Source organism: Nelusetta ayraudi, unplaced genomic scaffold, assembly GCF_046127955.1.
Source record: "Nelusetta ayraudi isolate G7.1 ecotype Tasmania unplaced genomic scaffold, CSIRO-AGI_Nayr_v1 ptg000011l, whole genome shotgun sequence".
In the NCBI taxonomy this organism is placed as follows: Eukaryota; Metazoa; Chordata; class Actinopteri; order Tetraodontiformes; family Monacanthidae; genus Nelusetta; species Nelusetta ayraudi.
In genome coordinates, this window is record NW_027466061.1 from 12,012,070 (window position 1) to 12,026,201 (window position 14,132).

The following is a 14,132-nucleotide window of genomic DNA, read 5'->3' on the forward strand; positions in this document are numbered from 1 at the left end:
AGTTTGGAATGGGACAAAAACAAATTGATTGCAGGAAGACAGTGGACCAGGAGTCACCAACCTTGGACCTAAGAGCTGCTTCATGGGTACTGAGTCGTGTGAAGGGCACTCTTGCTACACTCTCCTGAAATAACAAATTTTCTCAGTTCTATATTAATGGTAATAATACTGATCTATGTGAAGACTGATCATGTTAATGAGCTCTCAATAATGATCAACAATGACCTAACAAGGTTGGATAAAATTGAATTTTAAATGCAGCTCAATGAGTTGGGCTATTTTTTGAACAGGCCTCCGGGCTACTCTCGTGGCCCTTGGAGGCTACCTGGTGCCTGCAGGCACCGTGTTGGTGACCCCTGCTGTGGAGGTAGCAAACGCCTTACTGTCCGTGTTGGTACCAACCTGGGAGAAGTAACTTGGCCCTTTGCGATATGATAGATAGCTGATACAGATAAGCGTGATTGGTGCACACTTCGTGAAAAGTGGAGGAATAGGGAATTTTCCCAAAAAATATTGGACATCAAGTGGCATGAAAACACATTATTTACTTGTACTTTCTAAACATATGATGTGATGAATTGACTCTGATTGTATTTTCAAGTCCCTCAAAGTTGATTGTGACACTGACCAAGCTGACACTGTCAAATCCCTGTTGCATAATATAAAACATTTAAAAAGTATATCAAAAGATTTAGATGCTGTTATTTTTTAAACATAAAGGAAAGAGTTTGGACCAATCCTTAGTGGACAGGATCATTTTTGATTAATTAATGTGTAGATTAATCTAAATTAATCCTGCATGTTGCTGCAACACTGATCTAAAAACATCAGTGTAGGGTTTATATTTTCTTTATGAATATCATTGTTTTCATTTCAAATGCATTTCCCTTTTTTATAATTCATAATCTACTGCCTCAGATCTAACAATACCCCACACTGTGTACATTAATGCAACAAGCTAAACAAGTAAACAAGCAAAACCCAATTTTAGACTGAGAACACCAGTTTTATTCTTAACGCCACAAGAGAAGGCTGCGTCATCCACCGAATTTCATAATTTCTCATATTCCATATCAGGTTATATGCACCTATGGTCAGGCAGTGCATATTTTTTGACGGCTATAAATAAATGCAACAGTAACATCACCACACTGTGTTGACCACGGAGAAGATAAATCACACATGAGCACTGCACAGTTTGTATACACTTGAAGCATAAAAATAGTTACATGTGCACCTGTATTCCAGAATGTCTCACACAAAAGAGGGAACATCTGGTACGTTGCATCAGCAGCACTGGTTGGCTTCTGAGAGTCCACAGAGGATATATTTATATGTATATTTATGTGCGTGTGTATGTGTGTAATGTGTCTGAAGTTGAATGGCCAGTCAGTTCACTCCTGCTGTTCCTCCTTAAGGTTGCATAAGACCAGTCATGTTGCATCAACATCGTGTCAAACTGCATATATCACGCAACCTGCATGGTCGGCACAAACGTCTGCCTTTTTATTAACGGGACCGGCTCGTTTGGCTGACTCGTTATGTCTTTTCTTTTCTTTTTTTGGGCGGGGGGCTGTAGGGGCTTTGGAGACTCAGTCTTGTTTCCTTCTGCTTATTAAAACAGTACAAACTGTTTATTGGTTAAACACTCTGACAAGCACCTTACTGTCCCACTATGAGACATGATTAGCAGCACCCACGGATGAATGTCTTTCAGATGAACACTGTATTCAGCTTATACTCACTCACATTATTTGATAAGTAGACAGGATGTCAGGGGAGTGTGCAACACCTTTGTTTTGCATTTAACAGTTCATAAACAGACAACAGTCACTGCAGCTGCTGTTGCTGTTGAGAAAAGGCAAAGTAATACATCAGACGAAATGCTTTTTGATTAAAAAAAAAAAAAAAAAAAAGTCAACAGGGAAGCTTTTCAATATGAGAATATATTGCAGCTGTCGTAATATTGTGAAGTCATGCAGGGCCTCTCTGTTGTCTATCCTTAGGATTTTATATATAATCAGAGAAATGGCTGCAGGAATACCCCAGTTCACATATATATCTCATTAATAGTTCAACTTTCATGCAGTTCATGAATTGGTTACCTTGGGCTTAAAGAAGACACACGTAGCTTTTGGACTCTGAGTCCAAAATGAAAAGACTGTGTTGACTAAATGTGACAGTAGCTGAGTTGACTACATTGTCAGAACCTAGTCAGAAGATTTGACTCTTTATGTTGAGACTGTGTGTGTGACTCAACGCTGTTAAAGTTGTGGTTAAAGTCAGTGGCTAGACTGCAGATGAACATTGGTTTTGTCATTGGTGTCTTGCATAATCAAATCTTTGTATGCACGCAATGCCATCCGTAGTCACATGAAGCTAGTAGATACGTTTGTGTTTAACTTCTCGAAGTATTGCCCGCTGCCACCCTGCCAGCTGTATTATCTACACCTTGTGTTGTAAGTTGTCCTTAAACACCACGGTAGCAAATCTCATTTTCAAGTTTCGTGTGTCCGTGAATCCTAAAGCTCTCCATCGCTTTCACAGAACAGGACAGATTATTTTGTAGGTTTTCTTGCTTCTTTCTGTTCTTGTCAGTTCATCACCACAAACTAAAAAAATAAATAAATCACGAAACGGCGTCACTCCAACCAAAGGTGCTTTTTGGTGCGTTGGTGGGATGGAGCACAAACTGGCGTCAACAGGCTAAGCAGAAACTCGGGATGTGTTTGCACAGACTCCTCTCATCTTGAGTTTAGGTCCTTGGTTTTCTGCATGGCAACAGGCCCAACAAGTCCTGCCTTATCTGCAAGTACCAGTGACTGCCTGCATGACCTGCATCCTTAAGATGCGGCCCAGCTATTTAACAGCTCTCAGCCTGGAAGCAGCCTTTAAGATCTCATGCCGAAAAAGTAGACCTCCTTCTCGGCTCCGGGGTGAAACTAGACGTCTGTGGCTATTTGTCCAGCTGCTTGATTTTCAGAGTTTGGCTAGTGTCATGCAGAGTGTCCGTCTTGTTGTTGGCTTTTTTGGACATGTCGGGCTCCCACAGAAAGAACTCGTGCAGGAGGGTGTTGACCGTGTCGGGACACTCCATCATAACCATGTGACTTCCTTCATCAATGACTTTTAGGAATGCAAACAAGAGGATCTAGGGAAAAAACAGAGAACGTGCATTTACTAATTTGTATTAATGTGTGCCTATGATGCAAAATTCATTTCAATTGACCAAAGTTTTATCACAATAATCTGTGGATATGCAACGGGTGCTTTGATGTTGCCGTACCTCTGCCATACGCTGGTCCTCATCTATTGGCACAAACTTGTCGCACATGCCATGGACCAGAAGGATGGGAACAGTCAGCTCAGCGTGATAGACCTCATCCCCCTCCGGCCAGTACTGACCACTCATCATGGCTCGCAGGACAAACGGGGAAACGTTGAACGCATTGCCCTGCTTTAAGAGCTGTTTCTCTTTCGCGCCCTGACGAGCAAATCCAGCTCTGGAAGATCATACAAAGAGAGGAAGTGTCACTGGTGACAGTCACGGGGAGCAATTGTATCATCAAACTGTGACTCGCCATGCAAATATAGATCTTACTTGAGGAAGCTCCAGGCCAGGCAGGGTGAGAGGCAGTGAAGGACACAAGACGGCAGCTGGAAGATGGAGCACAGGCTGGGCTCCAAAGCTGTGGGACCTCCTCCGTTGATCATCACCACCTTATGGACCAAATCTGGATACTCGTGAGCCAGGAAGGTACAAAATGACACCCTTGGGGAGATCGAATGAAAGACACAGACGTGTCAACAACAGGAAGCAAATCACTACTAGATGCACTAATAACTTGACAGAGCTAAGCTTGTAGTGTCTGTGTCAGGTTCCTATGGCATTTTCAGGCACCCTGTTTGTCACCCAATGCATGAACAGCAAGAAAAAAAAGACACAGTCAATCTAGGATCTCTGAGCCACTGTCAGCTCACTGGAAACTGTTTGCTTTAAGAGTGAGGTCTAGACCTGTTCCTCAAAAGATAGACAGACAGACAGACAGACAGACAGACAGACAGATAGATATATAGATATATAGATAGATAGATAGATAGATAGATCAATTGCTAGCAGATGATTTGCTCTCACTTCCTTTTTTTAACTGCATGTAGTCGAACCAAGCCAGACCACAATAGGAAATTCACCAAACACTGAAATGAAAAGTTCAGGCTTCCTGGTGAGAAAGCATGAAAGTGTGATCAAGTCCTTACCCGTATGAGTGGCCGATCAGAATGTTGCGTTTCCGAGCGTATCTCTTAAAGATTGCTCGAATGTCCTCTGCCAGAGCGTAAAAGGTATAAGCTGCAGCGATCTGTGGGGCGGTGCTGGCGCCGTGCCCAGCGAGATCGGGCGCAATGACCTCGTAGCCCAGCCGAGAGAAGAAGTCCAGCTGGCTACCCCAGATGTCCAGGGAGCCGCCGACGCCGTGCATGAAAAAGAGTGCAACGTCGGAGTGTGTCCCCTTGCAGCTGGAGATCACTCTCCTGGAGTTGATCAGGACTGTGCGCTTGGGCTTGCGGCGGCGGCGGCGCGGAGGGGGGTCGGGTTTCTGTTCGCCGACGGATGGGGGAACAGGAGGAGGAACAGGTTTGGGTTCTGGAGAGGAAGGCATTTCTTTGTAGTCAGCCAGCTCCACCTCAACGGTGCTGCACGGCTCCAGGTCGCCATCCTGGCACTGCAGGATCTCTGAGTGCAAGACGTCGCCCAGGTTCTCGATCACCAGCTGGCCATTTCGGTAGACGGTGATCTTCCTCTTGCAGTGGACGCTGCTGCCAACACTGCTCTGACTGTGGTGGTCCTTGGCCGGGCTCTGATCGCAGCTCTCGTTTGCCTTCTCCTTTATTGCAACCTGCTGCTCGGCTGCTTCCGGCTGGCGCTCGGGGATGATGTGCCGCACTCGCAGGACCCTGCCGGGTTTCACCTCCACAAACTCGAAGCCGTCCGAGGGCTCTGACGACTCCAACGGCAAGACCAGGCTGGTTGCCTTTCCGGTCAGGCAGCACAGGATACCTTCTGCGATACTGGTCAGCATGACTGTTTCCTGTGTCAGCATCACAAAGAAACAGGCATCGGGCAATCACTCAGCTGCTTGCTTTGAAAACATTTGAAATTAAACAACACAAAATGTGAAGCAGCGAGTCGCATCGGCGCATCGGCAAAATGGCTCCTGGGTTCACATCATGTCGCAGTGTTTGAAAATGTCAACAGCTCAACAGGAAGAAGCCTGGCCGTCGCCTGCTTCCAACAATACTGGACTCAAACTGTTTCCTGGCAACGCTATTACATTGCAACCGTCTTCTTTATCTGCTCATCAGGAAGCAGCACGGGTGGGGGGAAATGAAAACACGTACAGACCAAGATTGCTTTCTGTTTAAAAGACAACCAACCTGACATGTGCATTAAAAACAGACAGTAATGGAATTGAGAATTGAACGATTCCATGAGAAAACCAACGTGTACCTCAGGTAGAAGAAGGAGGTAACATAAAAACACCACTGCTGTGTTGCAGATTCACGAGGGCTGAGTTTCAGTTTCAGTGTATCTTTGGCTATTAATAATCCTTTTTTTCATATAGTCAAGATATAAATAGACATGGAAAACAAGACTCATTGAGCATTACTGAATCATATCTACTTTCTTTTAATAGTAATACAGAGGATTAAAAGCTACACTGGTTCCAGTGCAATGAAGTATAAACTAAGGCAGCATTACCAGGTAGCAAGGTAGTTTGCTAGATAGATAGATGACATAACATCTAGGAATGCTGTTGCTAGGAGACAGAATAAGATCAACTGACAGTTACCATTAATAGGGTGAAACATAGGAAAAATGTGTGGATCAACGACAATGCAGAAGACCAATAACTCCTTTCATTTGAAGGCTGATTGAAAAGGTAACAAAAAAACCTGTCAACTGCAGACTGTGTAAGACTGTTCAGTCGAATGTAAAAAAAAAAAAAAAAAAACTAAATGTGTTTGGAAATTTAAAAACCAAAGTATCTGCCAAAAAAAAAATAGTGTCTGGACATCAAGTGACAGCAACTACTGTAGTACCACTTAAATGAAATCATGTAAAAACACAATTGCATTTGGCAATGAGGAGTGGAGATTACTAAAGAAACAGTTCTGGTGAATAAAGTATACGTAATATATAAACAAATATTTTGATTCTGAAATGTAATTTGATGGGTTTAGATCATAAACCTATTAACGTTTGTATGAAAAATTGCAGCTAAAATGAGAATAAACAAATAAAATACCCCAACTGCTGAACAAAGGCAAATAAACCCCAAGTATTTCAATATTCAGTTCACTGTTACAAGACTGACAAAAAAATTAGAATATCCAAGTTAATGTCTCACGTGCATTTGCCTGCTATGCCTGTGTGCATGTTGTGCACGCTGGCCTGAAGGTCAGCGCCTCATGTGCTCATATCAAGTTACGCTTCAGAATGGAGGGGTTGCTCCCCATTGTTTAAAACAGCAAAGAGCATTTTTCTCTCTTGAAATGCATGTCATATTCTATCAAAGACCAACCTGTCTGTCTTCAGGTTATACAATGTCTGAGCGTTTCTGCACCTCCCCGTTCCTCCATGCAACAGCATCTCGGTGTGCCATGAAGAGATGTGCTGACCCCGAGTTGCTACATCAGCTCCACAAAACAACTGCACATGCACTGGTGCAACAACAACATAAGCACTGACAGTTTTCTTATTCAAATCAGGGATTCTCCTGCTGACCTACTGTCCGTCCATACAGTCTGCCAGCAGTAGACATCTGCAATAGGAGCAGGAATCTCAAATCTGCAGAGTAGTAGTCGCAGATCCTACAGCTTATTCATCCATATTATGTACATATCTTTTTTCCGTCTGCACGGTAAGATATATAGGTTATGATATGGCTGACAAGTTTTCACACTAACACACATTTGGTACACAGTGTGCTGCTCTATTTTCTCAGAAACGCAGTGCAGCGCTGCACAGTCTGCCGTCTGCACACAAGATGCATTTATGTGGGAAGATCGGAATCTAATCAATGCTTGTAAGGCCAAATTAATTAATTTTATAGGAAGATGCAATATTATTTTCAAGATATTTTTGTCTGGAAATCATCAGTATTATCGATGGTAATAATACGGCTTGCAGAGCATAATAACTGAAGGGCACAATGTTTTTCCCCCTACCCAGGCCTTATTTGCAACGTCAAAAAGCAAATATACACAAATATACACGATTATGACAAGAAAGCCAGTATCAGAGAGAGCTGTTTTTTTTAACAACACAATTCCAAGCAAACATCGTGCAGCTCATCACAAATTGTGATGCGTGGCCGACTGCATGGTCAAAACAAGACACCTGACTGCATGCCGTGCACTGCATAACCTTACCGATTAGAGATGCTGGTGATCAGACTTGATTGAAAAACAAAAACAAAAAACGAAAAAATAAATAAGTAAAAAAAAAAATCTGAAGACAGAAGACGACGGTTCAGGGACCGACGAGGAGCAACGTACGCTGCATGTGGTGCAACAATTTGTCTTTACGCTTGAGATGCAAAATAAAAAGCCCCTCTAACTGGCCTCCTCGGACTGCCGATGCAGGAAGAGGATGTGCTGAGAAGAAATAGATCCATGGATGTGGGCCAGTTACATCTCCATGAGACACCCATAGCGCTGGAGACAAAATAAAGCAGTAATCTCTATCAACCGTTTCCACTGCGCACCCAGGCCGGTCCCTCCCCAGCCCTCATGCCCTTGCAGCGCCGTAGACGCTTCGGCAGTTTTCGGCAATTTCCGCGAGTGAGCGGCAGCGAGCGGCGCCGAGCAGAGCGAATAGACGACAGCAGACGAGAGGCCAATGGGAGAGGATCGTGCTCCTTGTTGCCAAGGCTGACAGAAAACAGAGAGGGCGAGCAACGCAGGCAGGGAGGCAGCAGTGACCCGTCACGACGCTTAATTACCTCAATAGTCAAATGAACACACGGCCACCAATGTGTGATCTCCGTTGTAATGGCAATCCTTTCTTTTATAGCATAATTAGCATAATCATATCCCAGACGGAGGCTCGAGGATTAATTATCTTGCAGCATCCGCTGAGACAGTCCGGGGCCTGTCACCGAACTCCCGGCTGTGACGTGATGAGAACCAACAGTCAACAACAATACGGGCTGATGTGGAGAATGCCGCTGATGCGATGTTTGGTTTTTTCTCAGATCAAAGGAAAAAAAAAAAAATCAATTGGGCCAATTAACCTGAGATAGCCAACGCATACTGTGGCCTTTCTAGTTGTCAACCACCAGCAATGAATAACAACACCGCCGTGTTGAATTTAGCGCAGATTATGACTTTTAATCCATTATTGAGACAATATTCATACATCTATCAGAGCATTCAAGCGTATCGCTTAAGGATCACATATGGTTTTAATTACATTACTATTTATTTGATATATTTTCCATTTATTTCATTTGCAAAAAATATTAAGGGGTGAAATGGTCGAGGAAAACTTTCATGAGCGATTAAGAGCTTCTTCTGAGGAAAAAAAAATTCCCCAATATTTACAGCCGTTTAAGGCTACACATTTGAGTGATCAGTGAAGAACCTGTGGTTGATTTTAAGGTAATTTCTAAACATTTGGTTTAACTTAATCACAATGTATTTTATAGCGATATAAGTAATGATCACCCCTTTCGAATTCTAAAATAATTTCAGACATGAGACATCTTATTTATTATTTATCTCACGTGCGTTTTAAAATATAGTTCCATACCGTCTACTTTCAAGTTAATATGAACTGATCGATTGGAATATGTGAAAGGCAAAATAAGAAGTCTGCTCAAAATCTGTAAAGCAGAGCATCTCTACATACGGCAGACATCAAGTTCTATGTGTCAATAGACTTCAAAATAGACGAAAAGATATATCCGTAAAATTCGGCGTTACAATATTCACAATAGACGCTTACGGATCCGCGACACCGGCAAGCGTTACTCAGGAAATAATTCCAATTCAACACCAAGCCTTACGATTGGCTGCAGTGGTCTGAGCCAATCAGTTTGCTCCGTACTCCCATGCCCCCTCTGACATTCACTACTCGTGTCTGTGTCATTTGTAGAAACGGACAAAATGAACATAATTTCTTCGTCTTTTTCCAGGCTGCCGAGGATAATGAAACTCGCAAGGTAACAGAGTTTATAGCCACGTTTACCAGAGAACGATGCGGAGACGGTCATGTTTGTTGGTGGTGCTACGCTTTTGGAAGCTATCTTTCTAGTATGTTAGCTATGTGGCTAATTTACTGTTAAGCTAGGTGTCTGATAATCAGCGCCTCGCTTTACTTGTCAATCACCAAAGATTACATAGTTCTGTGCATATAGTTTAAAAGTCAGCCAGCAAGTTATCTATTTCAGTAGCCGTATCTGCTGCACGTTTAAACACGGCGTTGTCAGTGATCATCGGCCTCAAAACATACTAATTCAAAGAATAACACAGTTGGTTGTACGTGTTCTGTCAAATAACATAATCTTGGTTGGTTCTTTACTTGGACCCGTATTTGTACCATAAGATAGCTTCAACGCAATTTCAGTTGCACTGTGGCAAATTGTGATTAACCATTAATCACATTAAATCTGTGCTCATTTACAGCATCCTTACAGGGAACTCTGTTCAAGCTGGCCCCTCTCACCTTAGATCCTTCAGTTCTTGGATTCTTCCCAGATCAGCTGTGGGGTCTCCAATTTCCAAATGTGGTCCAATTTCCTCACAAGCTGAGGGCTCAGGAGTGTTCCAGCAGCCACAGTGGCACTACCAGCAGGTGCGGACAAGGAAAAGGGGGACCGAGTATCAGCCCAAGAACATCAAGCGTAAGAGGACTCACGGATGGATCAAAAGGCTCAGCACACAAGGAGGCATTGAGGTGCTTCTGCGCCGCATGCTGAAGGGAAGGAAGTCCCTCTCACACTGATGTTCTCAGTCAGAGACCCTGCAAGACTTTCATGAAACTTGGAATGCAGAGAGACTGAATTCTGCTGTAATGGGTGATACTGGGATTGGCATGGGTGTGGCATTCCTGCTTTGATAATCAGCGGGACACTAAAAGGAGAAAAGGAACTGCATTTGCCTTTGGCAACGAGTATCGCGCTGTAGTTTGATGTGTATGTGTGGTCCTAAGTCTGTGACAAAAGCAAATGCATTATTTTGTTTGCCAGTTTGAAATAAATCGTATGGTTCTTTAAAAAAAAAAAAAAAGAAAAAAAAGTATGTGGTATGCATGTTATCTGATTCATTTTTCTGCAGAATTTCAGCAGAAGCATTTGTTTAAAATTCAATTTGTTTTCATATTTTATATACACATACCTCCATAATCTGAACTTCTTTATGGACCTCCAGTTAGAAGCAATCTGCATTTGGTGGTTTTGTACCTCCAGTGTGCAAGGGCAATAAAGTTTACTCTAATCTTAACTTAACTTAATTGATTCCCCCCTGGAAATTTGCAAACCAATACTGTTAAAGAGGTGTGTGTGTGTGTGTGTGTGTGTGTGTGTGTGTGTGTGTGTGTGTGTGTGTGTGTGTGTGTGTAACACTTGATTAAAATAATGTGGTCTGTGCGAGTGATTTCCAGCTGATGTATTGATAAGAAATGTATTTATTATATTTATTCATTCACTCTATCATTGATGATTTAGACATGGCATGCGCAGGTCATTCGAGCAGCCCCGACTGAACTTATGGCTGTGTTGTCACTGCTCGCCTCTCCCCTGCCATCGGAAGACCGTCGTGTTGCATAAGCACCTTGTAGCCAATCATCCCATTCCTTTTTTCTTACTCATACGCATACGCGCATTTTCAACCAATGAGATGCGTTGAATGTTGGCTTGCCACCGCCCCCAAAAGGACGAGAAAGAAACATCTATATTTGTGTGTAGAATCTGTTAGCCCCATTTCCGAATAATACACGCAAATTAAGGTAGGGTGGACGTTGATAAATTGCTCCAAGTGTCGTGATGTGACCGTATTCAAGGCGCCTCCAGCTCTCTTTGCCGAGTCGTCTCGCTGGGCTGTCTAGCGGGTAAACAAACCGGTGTCTTGGCTTAGACAACAACAAGGCTTAGCGGCTTGCTAGCTCCAGCTAGCATCTACTGGTGTCTCTGTTTCAAACGCGGCTCGGACAGACATGGAGAAGGTATGTTCCAAAGTGATCCTTCCCTCATGATTTGGAAGTATTCAGCGTATTCCTTCACCCTGTTCGTATCTGCTGTCACAGCAGCCATTATTACTTTAGGATGGTAGCGCACAACATGTAGCCTCTGCTCTCAGCTGCTGCGGGTATCTGCTCGGCCGCGTACTTCACGTCAACATTTGCCTGAGGTTTCGCTTGCTCAAAGTCCTTCTCTTCACATGTATCCACGCTGATGTGTTCACAGGCAGACTTCCTGAAGGGACTTCCTGTCTATAATAAAAACAATTTCAGCAGGTTCCATGCGGACTCAGTATGTAAGACATCTGTAAGTTGATTTGGTTGTGTCCTTTCAATGTTATGGTGTCTGTACTCTAACGTCTATACTTACATGGGCATCGTTTCTGTTTTTTCCTTTTAGAATCGCAGACCATCCGTTTATCTTCCCACCCGGGAATACCCCTCAGAGCAGGGTTAGTGTGTTCACCCTTTTGCAACATCTTGCTTCTGAAATGACCCCCCCCCCCCCAATGCACAAGGAAAGATCACAAGCAAGTGTATTATGGCTTACTTTGTGATCATTTTTTGTTGTCTCGATGTGTAATAGCCTCTTTGAACTTTACTCAAAAATATTTTATCACCTACTGTTCTATCTTTCTTCAGTCATCGTCACAGAGAAGACAAACATCCTGCTGCGATATCTTCATCAGCAGTGGGACAAAAAGGTGGGAGGAGGAGAATCTGGTTTGAATTTGTTAGTTTGAGATGTGAGAAATGCATTGTTTGCTCATGTTGTTCATCTCCTGTTTCATCAGAATGCAGCGAAAAAGCGAGAGCAGGATCAGACGGAGGGCGAGAACATGGCGCCTCCACGGAAAATTGCCAGAACGGATGGTCGGGAACCCAATGAGGATTCATAAGCGCTGGAAAAACAACCAGCAGAGACTGAGAAACATGCACAAAGAAATGCAGGATATGTTTTCCCTAACCCAGGCCTTGACACTGAAGCACATCAAAACATAACTAGAATCAGTTTCACACCATGGCCAACAGAATGGTAGTTGTTCGCCGTTGGTCTAAGTTGTGAATTTGACTTCAGATTTTGTTCCTTGTAGAAGCTTAATTTGCTCGCAACGCGCAGTTTAGCTTTTATTCTTTTTTTTTCTTTTTTTTCTTTTATTTTACAAGACATCTTTGCCTCAGGTTGTCATTGTGGTCCTTTAACTACCTCCTAAGGAAAAAAAAAAGAAAATACCAGGCCCCAGTGCAGAGGATTCTGAGAATAATGCAGAATTTGGGCACTAAAGGTGTCAGTAGTGCAGTGTTTTGGTTGTTACTACTAAGAACAATCTTGCATACTTTTTTTCATGTGACCCTCATCCTCTTTAGTAGTTTTTGTTTAGTTTTTTTAGTTTTTTTTTTACAACTACCCTGTTTTTTTGTTATTTTTTTCTTTGCTGACTCAGAAGGGAAGTCGCATGCGTCTGCTGCCACTGGATTGTTTATGGCAGTATATATTTTTTAAACCTTAGTTTTGCACGTCAAGCCAGCAAAATATGGTAAGTCACGGCTTCATTAAGAAACTTCTATTTTGGCTCTTTTTTTTTTATGATTGACGTCATTACAGTAGCTGCAAATTACAAAATTAAACATTTGTTTTGTTAGTTTGTTGAGGATGACATACTAACACCCCTCCAACTTATCTTGCCTTAAATGGTGTCCAAGCGCCCCTTGGATCGCAGTTTTCAGGTACAGAACTTAGCCCATGTTCAGCTGAGTAGGTTATGTTTTTGATAAGCCATATTGTCATGTTTTTTATAGCAAATTTGTTTTGACATGCATGGGTAAGGTAAGGTTGATTTTTTTTTTAAGTCATAGTCTGTGTTGATGTTTTATGAGCAGGGCTTAAAAAACACAATCTCTGCTGCTCTGAAGTCTGTGAGACTCATTGTGATGCTCTGCAAATCCTGTGTGTTTGTACATAATTTATCGCTGATTGTGATTGTTCAGACTGTTGATCAGGTAATGTGGCGCAACAGCCATTTTTCCCAATTTACTCTCCCTCCAAACATTTTACTTTAATTGCTTGCTTTTTTTAAAAAAAATTAAAAAAAAATAAAATAAAGGGACAACTTCTTCTTGCCACTTAGACGATGGAGACTGTGGTGACATTTTTCAAAACCACATAATTTCTTGCGTTTCGCAAAGGATAAAATCCACCCCCATGTCAATAGGGAGGAAGCCTGTTGTGGTCAAATGCTGAAGTGATAGTGTCCAACAGACTTGGCAACCCACTTTGTCCCAAACGTCCATTATAGACTATTTTGTCACACTCCAGGAGCAGTCTGGTGACCGGTTTGTGTTCTCCAATTTTAAGTATTGACCACAGTAGGCTTCTACTCTATTGACGTATAGGATGGGATTATTTCCCTCTGTTGAACTAAAATAGTTATGTGAAATAGAAAATGTCATCAACATTTTCATCCACTGCATTTAGTCTTTTATCATGTTTGTTCTCTTTTGTCAAGTTTGCATCAATGTTCAGCGAGAGACCTTTTGTGTCATTAAAAACAGAAAACACCCAGTTTCCTTCCGAGCACGACTGTAATGCAGAAACAAAGAGTTTCAGGTTCAAGGATCGTAACAGAGGCATATTTGTTCCATTTTGTCTCAGATTATTGTTAAATACATTGCTTGAGTTAATTTTATTAAACGTTACTTCAAATCATAACACACAGCAAAGGTTGTATGATATAGTGAAACAATATCTAAGAACAGCACCTTTTCTTTGTGTGTGTTTTTTTTTAAATCAGTGTTGTATTAATCATTAGCAGATGTTTTATTAAAAATATCTTCTGAAAAATACACTCCTGTTTAGTATTTTCTATCAGTCTGCGTGTTAAGATCCACATAA

At 42.3% G+C, this 14,132-nt stretch overlaps 3 protein-coding genes across 3 annotated transcripts; 2 read left to right on the forward strand and 1 right to left on the reverse strand.

Moving 5' to 3' along the window:
* Positions 1-1,546: 1,546 nt before the first annotated feature.
* LOC142884973 (protein ABHD8-like) lies at positions 1,547-8,215 on the reverse strand. The gene is made up of 5 exons (XM_076021011.1): positions 7,432-8,215; positions 4,258-5,087; positions 3,602-3,772; positions 3,287-3,503; positions 1,547-3,151 (listed from the first exon to the last, which is right to left on the reverse strand). Exons 2-5 carry the CDS (start codon positions 5,076-5,078, stop codon positions 2,957-2,959), a joined length of 1,404 nt encoding a protein of 467 aa, XP_075877126.1. The 5' UTR covers positions 5,079-5,087; positions 7,432-8,215; the 3' UTR covers positions 1,547-2,956.
* Positions 8,216-9,075: 860 nt separating this feature from the next.
* On the forward strand, positions 9,076-10,503 carry mrpl34 (mitochondrial ribosomal protein L34). Its single transcript, XM_076021012.1, has 2 exons — positions 9,076-9,224; positions 9,688-10,503. Exons 1-2 carry the CDS (start codon positions 9,169-9,171, stop codon positions 10,004-10,006), a joined length of 375 nt encoding a protein of 124 aa, XP_075877127.1. The 5' UTR covers positions 9,076-9,168; the 3' UTR covers positions 10,007-10,503.
* A 403-nt stretch (positions 10,504-10,906) lies between these two features.
* Positions 10,907-14,085, forward strand: dda1 (DET1 and DDB1 associated 1). The gene is made up of 5 exons (XM_076021022.1): positions 10,907-11,224; positions 11,466-11,546; positions 11,640-11,691; positions 11,882-11,943; positions 12,034-14,085. Exons 1-5 carry the CDS (start codon positions 11,216-11,218, stop codon positions 12,136-12,138), a joined length of 309 nt encoding a protein of 102 aa, XP_075877137.1. The 5' UTR covers positions 10,907-11,215; the 3' UTR covers positions 12,139-14,085.
* Positions 14,086-14,132: the final 47 nt, after the last annotated feature.